Source organism: Hippichthys cyanospilos, chromosome 20 (genome assembly GCF_059441005.1).
Source record: "Hippichthys cyanospilos isolate Australia breed blue-spotted pipefish chromosome 20, RoL_Hcya_1.0, whole genome shotgun sequence".
Taxonomy (NCBI): domain Eukaryota; kingdom Metazoa; phylum Chordata; class Actinopteri; order Syngnathiformes; family Syngnathidae; genus Hippichthys; species Hippichthys cyanospilos.
The window spans coordinates 983,903-1,000,353 of NC_142388.1; the positions used below are offsets into that span (position 1 = coordinate 983,903).

A 16,451-nucleotide genomic window follows, 5' to 3' on the forward strand; every position below is an offset into this window, starting at 1 on the left:
ACGCCCTCTTCATTCTCAGCATTGCCTTCATAACATCACCTTCACGAACAAAGATGGCCGCCGTCACAGCACTCTCATCATCACCTTCATGGCCATCTTCATCATCTTCCTCACGTCGTATTCATCATCATAATCATCTTCGTAGCGTTATTTTCATTAGATCATCTTCACCATCATCGCATCATCTTCTTCGTATCATCATCGGAATCTTCACCTTCACATCATCCTCAACATTACATCATCATCTCCATATTACATCATGATCATCTTCACCATCTCCATTACGTCATCATTATTCACTTTATTCACATCACTTCATCACCACAGTCTTCCTCTTCATCACTTCATCATAATCATCATAGTCTTCATCTTCACCACTATCGCCATCATCTTCATCACATCATTTTCGTCAGTCATCTTCATCACTCACATCAAAATCTTCATCACTCTCGTCTTCCTCTTATCTACAGCACATCATCATCACCAGTCTTCATCTTCATCACATCTTCATTATGATCATCGCATCATAATCACCGCCTTCATCATGTCATCTTCATCACCATCATCTTTTTCTCATCATCTTCATCACCGTGATCTTAATCTCATCATCATTTTCATGGCCATCTTTCTCAGATCATCTTCATCATCATCACGATGATCATCATCTTCATCCTTATTACCGTCACCTTTCTCTCGTCATTTTCATGGCAAAATCTTCATCATCGTCCTGCTCAAATTGTCTTCGTTTCATCATACCCTCACACCACCATAACATTCATAATCGCCATCATCTTCATCACCACCATTGTCATAATCATCATCCTCCCTCCATCATCCTCTTCATCTCTGTCACCATCACCTTCATTTCTTCATCACATCACCATCATCACTTCTTCCTTTCATCATCTTCATCATACCATCTTCCTGAACAGCTTCCTCACTTCACTTCATCCTCACGCTATCCTCATCATCACATTTCTAATCACCATCATCTTCATCACCACCGTGATTATCATCATCATCATCATCATCATCTCACTGCCTTTATTCCACTTGCTGTCCTTCCATCATGGAATTGGTTAGGTGCGTCTTCATATTTGCACGCAAGCGATTGCTAATCACGGCCCTCGTTGTAAGTCCCGCTCGATTGCATATTTCCAAAAGGACCATTTCCGTTTTCTGCCCGAATTGTTTTTCCCGAGTGAGCTAACCTAGCATAGCATACATTCACAGGCACCATCTGTGCACTTTTATTAGGATTAACACATCACAGTGACATGACTAAACAAAGATGGCCGCCTGCGGATACGGCCTTCGACGGGAACGAGCAAACGTATCCGTTCCAAGTCAGTCTTTCTCCGAGTAAATGAATCATCTAGAAAAGTAGAGTTTCATTGCACAACGTGCCGTCCGAGCAAAGGCGGCAGCGGCGCGACCTCTTCCTGCTTGTTTGTCACATTTGCCGTTGGTCTGTTCACACTTCCCGCTTGTTGCCGGCGGGTGTGGCCTTTTTGATGGAGGTCAGACGGATGTGGGACGTGCTGTACAGGTAGCTCGCCTGGCGATCATGACGCGCGCCGCCGCCGCCGCCGCCGCCGCATCGCAGCTGACTGACAAGCACACAACGCGCATACGCGCGGGGTTAGCGTTAGCATCAGCACCTCACATGTGCCAACGCGCCGTCCCAACCTGTTGAAATGCCGTCGGAAGCTGTCGCTTAGCAGGTAGAGCGCCAGCGGGTTGACGCAGGATGACGAGAAGCTGAGGATGCGAGCTAGCAGCGTTAGCAGTAGGTGAGCTAGCGACAGATCCATCTGCTGGTAGTGGAAGGAGCGGTAAAGGTAGAGGACGTGGTTGGGGAGCCAGCACAGCGCAAACAAACCCACGAAGACCAGCACGATCTTGGCCAGACGCTTCCTCGCCTCCATCTGCGGGTGGAGCGTCGCATTAGCCGCTAGCTTTAGCCGTTTGGGCCGCGTTATTGACATTGCGTCGGCGGCCGAGATAGGGGACTTGTGTCGTGCGGTTTGTCGCCCTCAGTTTTAGGATAAGACGTCCACCGCCTGGCAGCCTCTGCGTTTCTTTCATGTTAGCCGCTAGCATCTGTGTGTTATTAGGGTCGTGTTTGGGTCAGAGTTCGAGAACTCGTGTCATGTCATTTGCGACTCACGTCGCCGATTTTAGGACGGGAGTTCCGCCCTCGTCGCAATGATTTCACATGAATTGCCACCTTGAAACCATTTAGCTGCTAGCTCTTGCCGTTTGAGCGTCGTGAGTGCAGAAGTATACGATTTGTCAAATGGCTGATTTTAGGATGAGCGTTCCGGCCTCTGATCGGTCGGCAATGATTTCGCCTCAGTTGCTAGCTTTAACCGTTTGTACGTTATTAGCGTCATGTTAGCGTACGGTAAGGTGGGGTACTCGTGCCGTGTCATTTGGCCTCCACGTTTTTGTATTTGGGGATGAGAGTGCCACCCCCCGATTGGCCGCCATTGCAATTATTTAGAGCGAAGCTCAGCGAGGTTGTTCTCCACATTTCTGGAGCGAGAGGTCGCATTATGTCGTTGGCGGGTTGCCGCTGGTTCACAAAAACATCAGAATGGTCGGCGCTCACCTCCTGCCACCTTTGACCTCCTGATGTCAACGCATTCAACTTCCTTTTGTGAGTCATCAGGAGCTAAGGGACGCACAGGCACACCTGATGCTTTCTTTGTTATTTTTGACGTCAACATTGTTGGTTGCCGTGGAGACCAACGCGTCAAGATCTCACACTCACATTTAATTACACACATAGGCACTTATTAACGCACACACGCAAATAGGCACAAACAAACAGTTTTTCTTCATCTTTTGACTTAAGAGCTGGAGAAAATGTATGCTTCATTTTCCGTGTATGTTTGTGTGTAACGTATGCGTATGAGAGATTGGGTGTCTTGTATGATGTGTGTGTTTATATTTGAGTGAGTCTTTCTGTGTGTTTTGGGAGTTGAAAGGACCGGCCAAAATCTCCCATTTGAGCGAGCCCAGTTTGTTCGAAAGAGATTAGTAGGAACAGCAACTGCCACTTGTAAGGCGGTGGAGTGCTGCTAGCTGCTAACGCTGCTACCATCTAATGCTCCTAGCCGCTAACATCGGAGCTGCCGCTAATCGCCAACGACCATATGCAGTGGCACTTTTACTCACAAAATTAACCCGTTCCAGAAGTAATTTTGCAACGTAAATCTTTCATAAATAGAGTCGCTTTTTCCATGTAAATCGCCTAATCTGTTCTAAACCCCCCAAAATGCTCCTAAATTCTTTAAATGAATATTATTACATGATGAAAATGCATCAAAAAGGTAACAGATACATGTTAGGATTGGATTAGTGCATAATAATTAAAATATATATTATAACGGGAGGCGTTCCTAAATAGAGGTACCGCTGTAATGCAATGTCAGCGTATATTAGTCTTTTTGTAGGTGTCTTTAAATAGCATAAGTAGCAATTCAACTTGATTTCAGGACAAAGTTGTCTTGTTGATGTCAAGGCAGCGTTACACTGCAAAATCCTGCCTGGATCAAAGGCCTTGACGCCCGTTTACTATTTTTTTTTTAAGTTTTTTTAAGCCTGAAGATTAACTTGACTGTGCACACTAATTAAACAGGTGCCCTAGGCAGAAATAAATGCCTCTAGCATTTTTTTTTTTTTTTTTGACCTGTGGTGCAAGGACTCAATTCGCCACGTGGTGTATAAGAAGAAGACGGCCGCTTTTGGCCTTCTCGCTCCAACTTCCTGGATATTTTTGCTTGATGTTTTTGTGTAGTGCTGAAGGCTAAGATGACATGTGGAAGTCACACGAGGAGTTGAAGGAATAAAAAGATGAGCTGGGACAAGACGCCTAAAGGTCGCATCTTCATAAATATTCCTGAAGTATCTTCCTCTTCCTCATCGTCACCTACACTCGAACATGTGTAAATGTATTTTTGCTAGAGTGTCAAATTCTTCTCAACCTTTGTTTGTATGATATACCTCCTGTGCTATTAATTTAATCAGCGCAAAGCCATTTTCAATTAAAAAAAAAAAGGCCTGCAACAGAATGCTGTGCCGCACGTGTCTGATTTATCCAAGTTTTGTTATGGCGTCTCTTGGGCCGGGGTAGACAACTCCTGCATGTTGTTGATGTCTCTTCCCTACATCGAGACCTGATTCAAAGCCCGATAATGACCCTGATCATTTGAATCAGGGGTTTGGTAAGAAAGGAGACATCAAATACAAGCAGGATGGCAGCTCTCTTTGACCGGGGTTGCCTACCCTAATTCTAGGGCATAACATCCGTAAAATTGCTACACTCGTGACAAATAAACTTAAACACAGTTTAGTAATAGGTTGCTTAATGTTCCAATTAATTTGCCCTTAGTTTGAAAAGAAACCTGTACCGACCCTTCCATGGCTGTAAATAGATTTGCTGAAACCGCTTTGGGGAACCGCGGTCCGAGATGTCTTCTGTTCTGGTTTCAAAATGATGCGCGGCCACCCTTGTTTTGTTGCTTTGTACCACAATAATTTGGCAGCTCTGTTGCAGCACCTTATGGGCATTTGTGGTAGTCCTCAAGATTGAATCCTATCCGGCGAGCACAACTTGCCAATTTTGGGTTCTTTTCAGCTCGGCTGTCTTAAGGGGTTCCGCAGGGTTCAATTTTAGGGCTACTCTTCTTTTTGGTGTTGATTTTTGCAACACGTCTCTGTTGTTTTTGGATCTGAAAATGGCCCGCCTCCGCCTTTTTTCTTGTTCCATGCGCAGACGTAAACCAGGATGTGCGAGTGTATTTCTCATGTATCTTTGTCTGTGTATCATTCTCATTATTAGCGAGTCTCTGACCTGTTTCTTGGTGTGCTCGCTGACCTCGCCAGGCATGTCGCGCGCACTGCGCATGAGCGTACGCGCAATGTGGTAGTAGTACACGGAAATAATGGCCAGCGGTAACAGGAAGTAGACCAGGAAGAGCATGACCGCGTGGACCTTGGGGTGCGTCTGGTCGGAGAGAGGGTAGGGTACGCAGTTGAGGAAGGTCACGTTCTCTGCGCCCCTTTGACCCTGAGAGCGTGAAGACAAAATGAAGAAAGGAAAAGCTTGTTGGTGCTCTTTTGCGTTTACTCTGATACTGTAACAGAATGTTTCAGTTTTCTTTTCTGATTTTGGAAAGAATCGGAACGATAAATGTATTCAATCGAATGTCATGAGTTATTTTAATATTGTTTATGGACGTCTTGCAATTTGAGTCGGGAAAACATGGACATTTCTAAGAACCCTGATGTTACTTGTCAATTTTTGGCAGATAAGAAATATTACAGATTATTCGGTCCATTAATTTAAACACTTCTGATGGCATTTATGTATTTCCGACCAGGAAATAGGCATCATCTCTACAAGTATGTGCAGATTTTCACTCTTCATGAATCCATCCATCCATCCATCCATCCATCCATCCATCCATCCATCCATCCATCCATCCATCCATCCATCTCTAATACATGAATATAATAATATGATAATGAAACAGAAATCAAGGCTTCCATAGCCAAATCAGGTTCGATCCCACAAGGCAATAAAAACGCACACGGTGATGCGTTAGCATTAGTGTTAGCATAACTTACCTGCATTGAGACAACCTGAGAAAAGACTGCCTCGGGGATGGCGAGCAGGATGGACAGCAGCCAGATGGCGCCGGCCTTCACGCACGTCCACAAAACGGCGCTGGACGTCTGGATGTCCATGGGCTTCACGATGGCCTTGTACCTGACCCGCACAGGAACAGTGGTCACATATACACATTTGGGCTTCTTGACATTTTGGTTTGGCTCCAGCTTTTTCATGTATTTTTGAGATGACATTTTTCAGCCTTTTTATTGAGGCAGGCTTTTGTAGTCGTTTACTTGATTTGGATTTTTTAACCCAAACACATATTTTTCCTTTTTTTTAAGATTCAGACATTCAATCCCAAACACATATTTATATAACACACATATTTATATAAGGATTTGATATATTTTTGGTTTGTGTTGGTTGAACTAGTCGGTTGAATGAGTTAATGAGAAATCAAAAGACTTCCACTATAATTATAGAATTATTCCTGGAATCGCATGTGAGGTTGCTATAAGAGCAATGATATACAAAGGTCATGCAAACTTTCAACTCTTTACATTTCCATAACAACAAGGGAGGAGCTAAGTTGTATCCACCAAAAAAAAAAAGGGAAAAAAAGCAAACAAAGTGATGAGTCATCAAATTGCTTGTCGTGATCCTGATAAAGCTTTGGGCCCTGGAGGAGCTCGTTAGAGACCTTGATGGGCTCGTTAAAAACCATCACGGTCAGACAGCAAACTCGGCCACGGGCGAATGACTTCCTGTTTCGCTCGGCTTTCGGACACTGATGATTGGTCAACAAAAGTGGCTCGCGAGGAGGCAGAGACCTGGGCCCTGTTTAAGCGTAATGCGTGGAAACACTCCCGTGAAAAGTAAGGCACTTCACTGGGGTTTTATCGTATAGCCAATCTAATTTAATACTTTGTTTTGACAGGAACAGCACAGGTTTTTTTTTTTAAATCAAGAGAAAATTAATTACAGCATGAAGAAACATATTGCTAAACTCTTTCTGCTTTTTTTTTTTTAAAGTTCAATATAGATGCATCTTCCCGTTAGTGATGAGCCAACAATGACGCAGATGATGTTACACAGCATTTTCTAATTAAGAGCAAATTTATTGGAACATAAACACATTGTTAAATTGTGTAATAGTACAGTAATTCCTTCGCAAAACTTTGCATGACTTTCTTTTTTAAGTTTAATGTGGATTCATATTGTGTAACAAAAGTGTAACGTGGATGCAAATCGTCATTAGTGACGAGCCAGCAACAAAGTGCTGGTTACAAGAACTTTTCAAATTAAGAGCACATTAACTGGAACATAAAGAAACATATTGCTTAGTTGTCATAGTAATTCTTTTGCAAAACTTTCTTTTTTAAGTTTAATGTAGATTCATATTGTCGTTAGTGCTGAGCCAGCAATAAAGCAGATGATGTTACACGATCTTTTCAAATGAACTGGAACGTAAACTTTTTGCCAAATTCTGATAGTAATTCCTTTGTTTGCCTTTGAATTGGTGAGCCAATAACACAGATGATGTTACGCATCTTTTCCAATTAAGAGCAAATTAGTTAGAACATTAAGAAACTTATTGCTAAGTTGTTATAGTAATTCCTTCGCAAAACTTTGTCTGTCTTTTAAGTGTAATATAGATTAAAATGATTATTAGTGATGAGCCTGAAATAATGTAGATGTTAGGCAATCTTTTCAAATTGAGAGCAGATTAATTAGAACATGTCAAATTGTTCCTTTGCAAAACTTTTTTTTGTATAATATAGATTCATATTGTCATTAATGACAAGCCAACAATAACGCATATGAAATGACACAATATTTTCAAATTAAGAGCAAATTAATTGGAACATAAAGACACTTATTGCTTTGTTGCTTTAGTAATTATCTTGCAAAACTTTGTATGCCTTTCTTTTAAGGCTACTATGGATGCATCATGTCATAAGTGATAACTAGATGATGTTTTGCGATCTTTTCGAATTCAGAGCAAACTAATTGGAACATGAAACAAATGATGACCAAAGTGCCTTTTATGTCACCTTTTTAAGGGGTACTTGGCTGAGAAAATATTTCACACGGCTGACACGCTCGGCGTCACTTGACGCGTCGGCCGAGTGTGACATGCCTCAGTCAATTGCCATCAAAGCGTCAAAGAGGGGAGGGGAAAAGCGGCGTCGCGCGACGCCTCGCCGGTTCTTGACGGTGTCGCCCGAGGAGCGGTGGCGGTCGGCCTGTCACTTCATCTGTCACTCAGGCCTGTTTGTTCCCCTTCCCGCTCGGAGGGCGTCTGGCGTCCGCGTTTGGCCCATTAGGACCTTAATTGCTAATTACGGGCGTGTTCTCCTCGGCCTTTGCTAGCTCGCCGGCGGGAAGGGATCATGTGATGGCGTCAGGGTATAACGGATGGTCTTGAGCCCGCTGCAGAGTGATGAAGGTCAGCGTTTCTTTGGGGAGACGGCGTGCGTGCGTGATTGACAGCCCGCAATTAAAGATATTTCGGCGCCGCAACGGGAAAACGGCAAGCTCGCGGCCTCGGAGTTAGCTTTGCGCTCAATCGCATTCGGCCGCCATCATTTTGAGAAAATCGAAGAGCAAAAGTAACATACGGTATTTACCTTTTTTTTGTATTCTTTACAAAAATGTCACGACATATCTTTGATTATTTGACTGAAAAAAAGCCTTGTGATTTCCTTCCCCCTCTTGAAAAAATATTCTTTTGAAATTGACGGTAAAACTAATGACTATTTCTATTACATCAGAAAATTGACCAAAAAATCAGAGATCAAATATATTTACAAAATTTTAAAAAATGAACATTTATAGATGCATTTGATTCGTTGTTGATTCATGATTTGAGCTTTCCGCTTCTACAGAGAATTAAAAACTGTTTTTGTGAGGAGAAATAAAAACAGCTTGCATAAGTGTATATATATATATATATATATATATATATATATATATATATATATATGATTACATTAATTAAGGATGTTAAAATACGTGTTTGGGATTTAATGAGTTCTGCTAACATTTGAACAAGAATTAAAATGCGTCTGTAAAAAGAAGTCATCGTCACGAGACGGACGATGCTGATAAGGAGGACAAGTGGAGAGGGTGACGAGGGTAGTCAATGAGGAGCGTTTGCGCACACCAGCGCGCGCGCGCGCCTACCTGTCGGCGCTGAGCGCGGTGAGCGTGAAGACGGACACGCCGACAGAAGTGAGCTGCACGGCGGGCAGCAGCTTGCAGGCGGCCTCGCCGAGCATCCAGTTGTCGGAGAAGAAGCGGAAGGCGTCGACGGGCACGCAGGTGACGAGCAGCAGCAGGTCGCCCGCCGCCAGACTGCTGATGAAGATGTTAGGCACGCTCCTCATGGCGCTGGTGCTCACGAAGATCTTGACCAGGGTCACGTTGCCCAGCACGCCCACCAGCACGATCAGCGTGTACGCCGAGGTCATGACGCCGCGCACTGCCGCGTACGTGCTCGACTCGCCGCCCCCGCCGCCGCCGACAGGCTCCTCGCTGGAGTTCCCCAACTGGGACAGGGTGTCCTCATCCATCGGAACCACAGCTGCGTAAAGACGTGCGCGTAAAGGCGCGCCGGGACTGCTGGGCGCGTCGCCGGGAAGACGGCTTTTGTGGCTCTGACGCACGCCTGCGCGCGCGGGGGAGAGAAAGGGAGCTGCTTCACCCATCTTCATCGCATAAGTCCGTTCCCTCATCATCTTCTTCATTCTCTCGTAACCTGGCCTCGTCGGCTACCGTCCCCGCTCACGCCTCTTGTCACAATTTCTTGATTCGTGATGAACCTCGTCACCATCATCGCCATCAAGGCACGCGATTTAAAAAAAAAAAACACACACTCAAAATAAATATTTGCAAGTAACCGCCGTGCCTGAGGAAAACAACCAATTAGCAGGCAGGAAGCTACACTGGGGCCATGGGTTCTTCGGCCCGGTGAGGACGCTGAGTAGCGCCAGTTATAATCAGAAATGATTTTTTCATCCTGTCGCTATGAATTGCTCAAGCCCCCTATTTAGCCCTGGGAGAGGAATAAAATCCTGCATTTCAATCAGAGACAGAAGGAAGGACTGATAAGTTGTCCCTCGAGGGCACAAGTCATTGAAAAAAAAAACCTTAAACTGAAGTGATGTATCGCAGACATCATAAAACTCGGGCTCGTAAGGTGAAGTCACCGTATGGCGGGCGATCCAAACCTATGTCGAATCGCTAAAGCGTTTAGATCCCCAGGTAAAAACATCAAAATTGTACATACATATTAAAAATTGCTACCAAAATAGTATAGGAAGTGCTACGTATATATAATATGCATGTATACAATCAGAAAACATCATAATTAAAAAATATAGAAAGGATTTATTTACCTTTGAGTGGCGCTTGTTACACCCATATTCCCTAGTAGGGTTAGCCTAGGCTAGGCTAGCTTCATATTTCTTGATTATCTCCAGCTTGGTTCCCATGTAAATCATCTTATTACTTCTCTCTTTAACATCACTAGCAGCCTTGGAACCCGTGGCGAACCCTTACAAGTTTGAATTAAGCAGTAAAATGCATAAAAAATGTACAAAGCTTTACCGTTCCGTCATTTTGAAACGAGTGAGGCCGACCAATAGCAGACCAGCATTGTAGCGACTCGTTGCATCGAGGCATTGACAGCAACTGAAAATAAGTGCAATTACCTAAAAACGCCTGCAGATGGATACAAAAGAACACAAATACAGCCAAGACCCTAGGGTCATGACGGTTGTTTTTGTTACAAAACCGGGAAAACACCATCGAGAAGGGATGAAAAACTCAGTATTGTACTTGTAAGTACATTCCAACATCCAGGTATTTGCGGTCATGTCATCCGATTTGCGGCAGTGTGTTTTGGACACTCGGGTGAAGAGAGGGGCGGAGCTGTCAACTGATCTCCACCTGGTGGTGTGTTGGCTCCAATGGTGGGGGAGGATGCGGGTCAGACCTGGCAGGCCCAAACGTATCGTGAGGGTCTGCTGCTAACGTCTGGCAGAGTCCCCTGTCAGAAAGAGTTTCAACTCCCACCTCCGACAGAATTTCTCTCACGTCCCGGGGAAGACGGGAGACACTGAGTCCGAGTGGACCATGTTCCATGACTTCCGGGCAGCTTTGAGGAAATTCTGGTCCACCATCCGGTGTCTCAAGAGGGAGAAGCAGTGCACCATCAACACTGTTGACAGTGGAGTTGAGACGCTGCTGAGCTCAACTCGGGACGTCGTGAACCGGAGGGCGGAATATTTCGAAGACCTCCATAGTCAGTTTGGAAATTCCGAGGTGGGCTCTCCCATCTCTGGAGCTGAAGTCACTGAGTTGGTCAAAAACCTCCTTGGAAGCAAGGCCCCGAGGGTGGATGAGATCCACCTGGAGTTCCTTAAGGCTCTGGATGTTGTAGGGCTGTCCTGGCTGACATGCCTCTGAAAGGGTCTGTGGTCAGCGAACAAAGTGTCACACTAATAATAATAAGCTAAATACTCACTTTCCATTACAGTAGTTGCACACTTGCGTACGCACGCCGCTATTTGGGCTTCATGGCGTGCTGCATGAGCATTTGCGTCCATCAGTGAGGTCACGTGGCAAGATGAAAAGGGTTTGTCAGTCGCCACGGTTGGAGCGACACGCGCAGGAAGCCGTGCCTTCGGGCCGTCAAAGTAAGAGCGCCACAGTCGCTGCGGCGTGTTCCGAAAAGGCTCGCGCGAGGTGGCGCGAGTGGCGATCGGGACCCGGCGCGGTCTCTCGCGGAGCGGCGGCGCCGGTTTGTTTGGGGCCGGCGGCGGCGGCTTGATTGTGAAAGGGCCCGCAGGAAGCGGCCCGGACACGATGCCTTAACTTGACCCCGGCCTCCACAGCATCCCGGGACCGGCATGCGTTTAGGACCTGTGAGTGGAAAAAAGAGGGGGGAATGAACAACACGCCGCCAGGATTACGGTTGGTGTGTGGACTTGACTTTTCTTTGCTCCTAAACGTAGTTTCGCTTTGCTTCAGTGGGGACGTCTTTGTTTGGCATTTGGGACGCCGGCAGCTTCGTCAATGCTCTTCCAGAAGTATTTGCAGTGCAGGGTGTGTTGTCATCACTTTCTGACTTTTGTGTTTTCCTCTCACTATTCCATTTGTGTGTCAACTCATCACGCACCCCAATATCAATCTCCACTCGATATGACGTTTGAGCATCAATTTATTGGGAGGCGAAGATGAGAGCGAGGTGAGCAGAGCCCCAGAAGACGTTGTCCGGGCCTAAAAAGGCGAGCTTTGTGTCTTTGTAGCATGTTTGTGGCCGGCGTGAGTGTTGGAGGTTGTGTTTTTCGCTGACAGAGTCCTGTAGGGATTAGAATGCAGGGAGCAGCCGGCCTGCGGGGCCATTGTTGGCCCCTCTGTGTCTACTGAGCGTGTCAATTGATGCGAAGATAAAAGGGCAAAAAATATGCATTGACACGGGCTTTGGGGACGAGCAGGCAGAGGGCGGTTGTGTCGCTGGTGCCATGTGGGCCCACAAGCGCCCTGGACGCAGAACGACGGCCCAAACATGTCTTTAAACTACATCAAGAACTTCTACGAAGGATGCGTAAGTCACGCCGCTATTCGGAGAGCGGCTTTGAAAAAGGAAAAAAATCCGTCGAGGAGCCGGTGAAGGCGGAGGAGATTGTTTGGGTGCGCGGGGAGTTGATGGAGGCTTTTTGTGGCACGCTTAAAAGCTTTCAGCCTTCGGCTGAGGGCCTCGCTAAATTACGTCGCGGACAAAAGAAGCATTCACTTGGCCTCCACCTCAATCTGCGCACCTGTCTGTCAGTCTGTCCGACTCCCCGCGTGTAGATGTGCGCATGCTCTCCAAGCCTCCTCACTCGTGTGTATTCGCGTGTGTGTACCTTCCAGCTCAGGCCTCCGACGGTGATCGGCCAGTTCCACACCTTGTTCTTTGGCTCGGTGCGGATGTTCTTCCTGGGAGTTCTGGGCTTCGCTGTGTACGGAAATGAAGCGCTGCACTTCAGCTGCGACCCGGATCGCAGAGAACTCAACCTGTACTGCTATAACCAGTTCAGACCCATAACGCCTCAGGTATTGCAGTAGGCTTGTAGTCAAGACTCGATCGCTCAAGGACAAAATAATGTATGATAGAAACTGACGCCAGAGCGTGACTTTTGGAGGTCGAGATCAAGACAGGACCCAGACTTTTTGGAGGTCGGGGCCGAGGCAGAACCCAGACTTTTGGAAGTCGACACTGAGACAGGACCAGGATTTTTGGAAGTCCAGACGGAGACGAGACCTAGACTTTTGAAGGACGAGACCGAGAGAAAACCAAAACTTTTAGGGATCAACAAAGACGGGACCGATACGGTTAGACTCTAAACGAGGCAAGATCAAGACGAAGGTGAAGGTGAAGACCGAGACAGAACCAAAACCTTTGGAGGTCTAGACTGAAACAGGACCAAGACTTTTGAAGGTTGAGACCAAGACAGGACCAAGACTTTTGATGGTTGAGACCAAGACAACACCAAGGCTGTATATGTAAAAAGAAACAAAAAAAAATCGCAAAAATGACCTCTAAATTGTACAATGAAACAAATCTTACTAAGCGGGCAACGCTGAGGTCAGTGCATTTCTCACTGATCACATTGGTACTGGCCTACACGGAGATCGTTCTGTCCAAAAACCAAGCAGGAATTCATTTGAGTCAGACAAGACCCTCGAAAGCTGGTCCCAAGAGCAGTCTTGAGACCATGCAAAAAACCTCCCGCTTCGACTCTGACTGATCGTCCGACTGAAGAGAAGCCTTGATGGAGTCTTAGTCGCAAGTCTTTTTTTTTTCATGATTTCCTCACCTTCCTTGTGGGGACCATCTTGCAGGTGTTCTGGGCATTACAGCTGGTCACAGTATTGGTTCCGGGGGCCGTTTTCCACCTCTATGCTGCCTGCAAGAACATCGATCAGGAGGAGATCCTGGAGCGACCCATCTACACCGTCTTCTACATCATCTCCGTTCTCTTGCGCATCATTTTGGAAGTCATTGCCTTCTGGCTTCAGAGTCATCTCTTTGGATTCCAGGTCTGAAGTTTTTTTTTATAACTCAGTCTTGCGTGTAGTCGGATCTGCTGTTGTTTGACGCTTTGATCGGTTGAGGATCTCTTAGTTGAGCCCCGTAGAGTCTCTGAGGAACCTGATTGGTACGGTTTTGTTTTGTGGAAGTTTGCTGAGACCATGTCCTTCCTTTTAGAAAAAAAGACCTACAGAATGTCTTCAACAACAAATTAGAGCTACAAAACAAGACATTTTTGTTTTCATGGTCATGAATGTAGTTCCTTCTGCAAAGGTCAACTCAACTTGTTTTGAGACAATACCGGTTCCTTGAGTCAAACTGCGGATCACCTAGTAATATTAAAACCACGAAGGCCCTCGAGGACTGGAGTTTGATATGTATGATGTACGAGGACGCACTGAATTACGATGGCCTCTCTCCAGTTGAGAGTTTGAAATCCTGCAATTGATTCCATATCTTTTAATGGTCTCGACCCTCCTAACCTGTCTGAGGAGCTTCATCCCTACATGCCTGTTCCATATTTTAGGTTAGCTAACCAGCTGCTTCTAAAGGTCTAAGCAGAAGCTCGGAGGGAATCGTTTTTTTTTCCATCGTCGGTCCTATAGACTTCTGTTACTGTCCATTTTTCGCAGCTTCTTTGACTTTCGACTCGGCCATTGAGTCGAATCGAAAACGTTTCCCCTTTGAATCCAAAAGGCAAAAGTGAAGAATCCGTTTGGAACTTCTTCAACCATTAAGAAGTCTAGTTGTCTGGATTCAACCTTGGGGAATCTTCCTCTTTTCCATCTTGTTTGTGTTTCAGGTCCACCCGCTCTACATGTGCGATGCCAGCGCGTTGGAAAAGACCTTCAACGTGACCAAGTGCATGGTGCCCGAACACTTTGAGAAGACCATCTTCCTGAGCGCCATGTACACCTTCACCATTATCACCATCCTCCTGTGTATCGCGGAGATCTTCGAGATCCTCTGCAGACGACTGGGCTATCTCAACAACCAATGACAACTTCTGTGCAAGGACCCAAACCATCAGTGCCGCCTCCGCGTCCCCACACCTTCGTTTCTCGTCAGCATCTTGGTTAGCGACTGCTGGACTCGTGCGAAAGAGGAAGCTAACGCAAGGGCGCAAGTCTGAAATAGTCCAGCTTTCCCGAAGAGAGGTCATCCCACGGGACTGCCGGGAGGGCAATGAGGACGTGTCGTCGGGATTGCGAGGACGATGACGTCGAGCCGATCGCTCATCCCTAGGGAAGCATCTTGGCTCCGGACTTCAGGTGCATCCATCCTCACCACTCGATTTGTGTGAGTGCGTGCGCGCGTGCCTGCGTGTGTGTGCGTGTGGGTGGCCGCCCCCAGCCCATCGTGACCTTTCCCGCATCGACGAGAAGACACTTGTAGATAGGAAACAGGATTCCAAAAAGGACTGACTTTCTAGTGATTCGAGTTGGATAGAAAACATTTCGCTGCATTCAGATGGTTTTTGTCACGGACGAATGTTTATTTTCAAGTCACGATCAAAGGGTCATATTTGTACAAACATTTTTAGAGACGTTTGTGTCGAAGGTACTAAGTCAAAGGTGGTCCCAGCTTCTGTAACAATATCAATGAGTAGATTTTAGTGACCAGCATCAAATGTTCCCATTTTTCGGGTAATTGACTTACTGTCTGTGTCGACACTTCACAATAACGCTGTTTTTATTTTCTTAATCAGACATCCATCCAACTTTTGTTGTGAAGGTTTCATCTGTTTATCATCTCAGGTACAAACTTGCATTGGCGGACAAAAGTGGATCACTTTGAAAGGTTTTTAAAAGAGGATTTCAAGGCGCTGCGGTGTTTTCTTGTTCGTCTAAGTCACAGGTGCCAAACTCCAGTCCTCGAGGGCCGGTATCCTACATGTTTTCAAACCTTTTCCCTCAAAAACACACGATTCAAATGATTGGGATCATTTTGAAGCTCCCGCAGAGCTTGCTAATAAGCTATTGGTTTGAATCAGGTGTGTTGGGGAGAGAAAACCAGAAAACATGCAGGATGCTGGCCCTCAAGGACTGGAGTTCGACACCTACGGTCTAAGTGGACGCTTGTAGAATTTACTTCCTGCTCAGCAAAATAAGGTTATTTGAGGATGATAGCAGTTGTTCAACTTTACAACATTTCAAACAAAATAATCTCAAATTCAAAGTGGAGCTCCTATTTGAAACAATGCCAATCCACGATGAGGGTTTTTTTTAATTTTGTATTTTCCTCTGGAACATTTTGAACATGACGAGTCGCAGCTCCTGGTTACTTGTTAACAAAAACTTGACTAAAACCTCTGGTGCTAAGCTATTAGCGATTCTTTTGTGTCGCTGACGGGTGGTGAACAACGTCAGCCTCGGTTTACTGATGTCATACCTCTGCGTCAGTCTCGGTTTACTGATGTCATACCTCTGCGTCATAGCTAGCGGCTCGTTAACTGGCTGCCATAAAGCTACGAACGAGATTGCATCGCATGATACTGTAGCACAAACATGGCGACTACTACCTCAGCAACCGAGTCAACATGGAGATACCATCAGGGTGCTAAAGTAGCTAGCAGCTAGCCTGGCAGCTTATACCGTTGACATGCTAAACTAGATGCTAGCCCAACAGCTAAAAGCATCAACATGCTAATGCAACTAGCGGCTAGCCCAGCAACTTCATTATGTTCCTAAATTATTTAAGTTCAATGTGAATCATTTATAGACGTGTGGAATGAGTGACTGACTT

The 16,451-nt window shown here is 45.8% G+C and overlaps 2 protein-coding genes across 3 annotated transcripts; one reads left to right on the forward strand and one right to left on the reverse strand.

The window, feature by feature from the left end:
* Positions 1-1,337: 1,337 nt before the first annotated feature.
* nmbr (neuromedin B receptor) lies at positions 1,338-9,391 on the reverse strand. The gene is made up of 5 exons (XM_088403923.1): positions 8,810-9,391; positions 5,638-5,779; positions 4,862-5,077; positions 1,690-1,928; positions 1,338-1,610 (listed from the first exon to the last, which is right to left on the reverse strand). The coding sequence occupies exons 1-5, from the start codon at positions 9,370-9,372 to the stop codon at positions 1,475-1,477; spliced, it is 1,296 nt and encodes a 431-aa protein (XP_088260049.1). The 5' UTR covers positions 9,373-9,391; the 3' UTR covers positions 1,338-1,474.
* Positions 9,392-11,576: 2,185 nt separating this feature from the next.
* Positions 11,577-15,549, forward strand: gje1a (gap junction protein epsilon 1a). Of its 2 annotated transcripts, XM_088403925.1 has the most exons (4): positions 11,577-11,606; positions 12,545-12,727; positions 13,517-13,714; positions 14,509-15,549. In XM_088403925.1, exons 1-4 carry the CDS (start codon positions 11,577-11,579, stop codon positions 14,704-14,706), a joined length of 609 nt encoding a protein of 202 aa, XP_088260051.1. In that variant the 3' UTR covers positions 14,707-15,549. The 2 variants fall into 2 exon arrangements, with proteins under 2 accessions (XP_088260051.1, XP_088260050.1); XM_088403924.1 differs by lacking the exon at positions 11,577-11,606 and having other exon boundaries at positions 12,417-12,727.
* Positions 15,550-16,451: the final 902 nt, after the last annotated feature.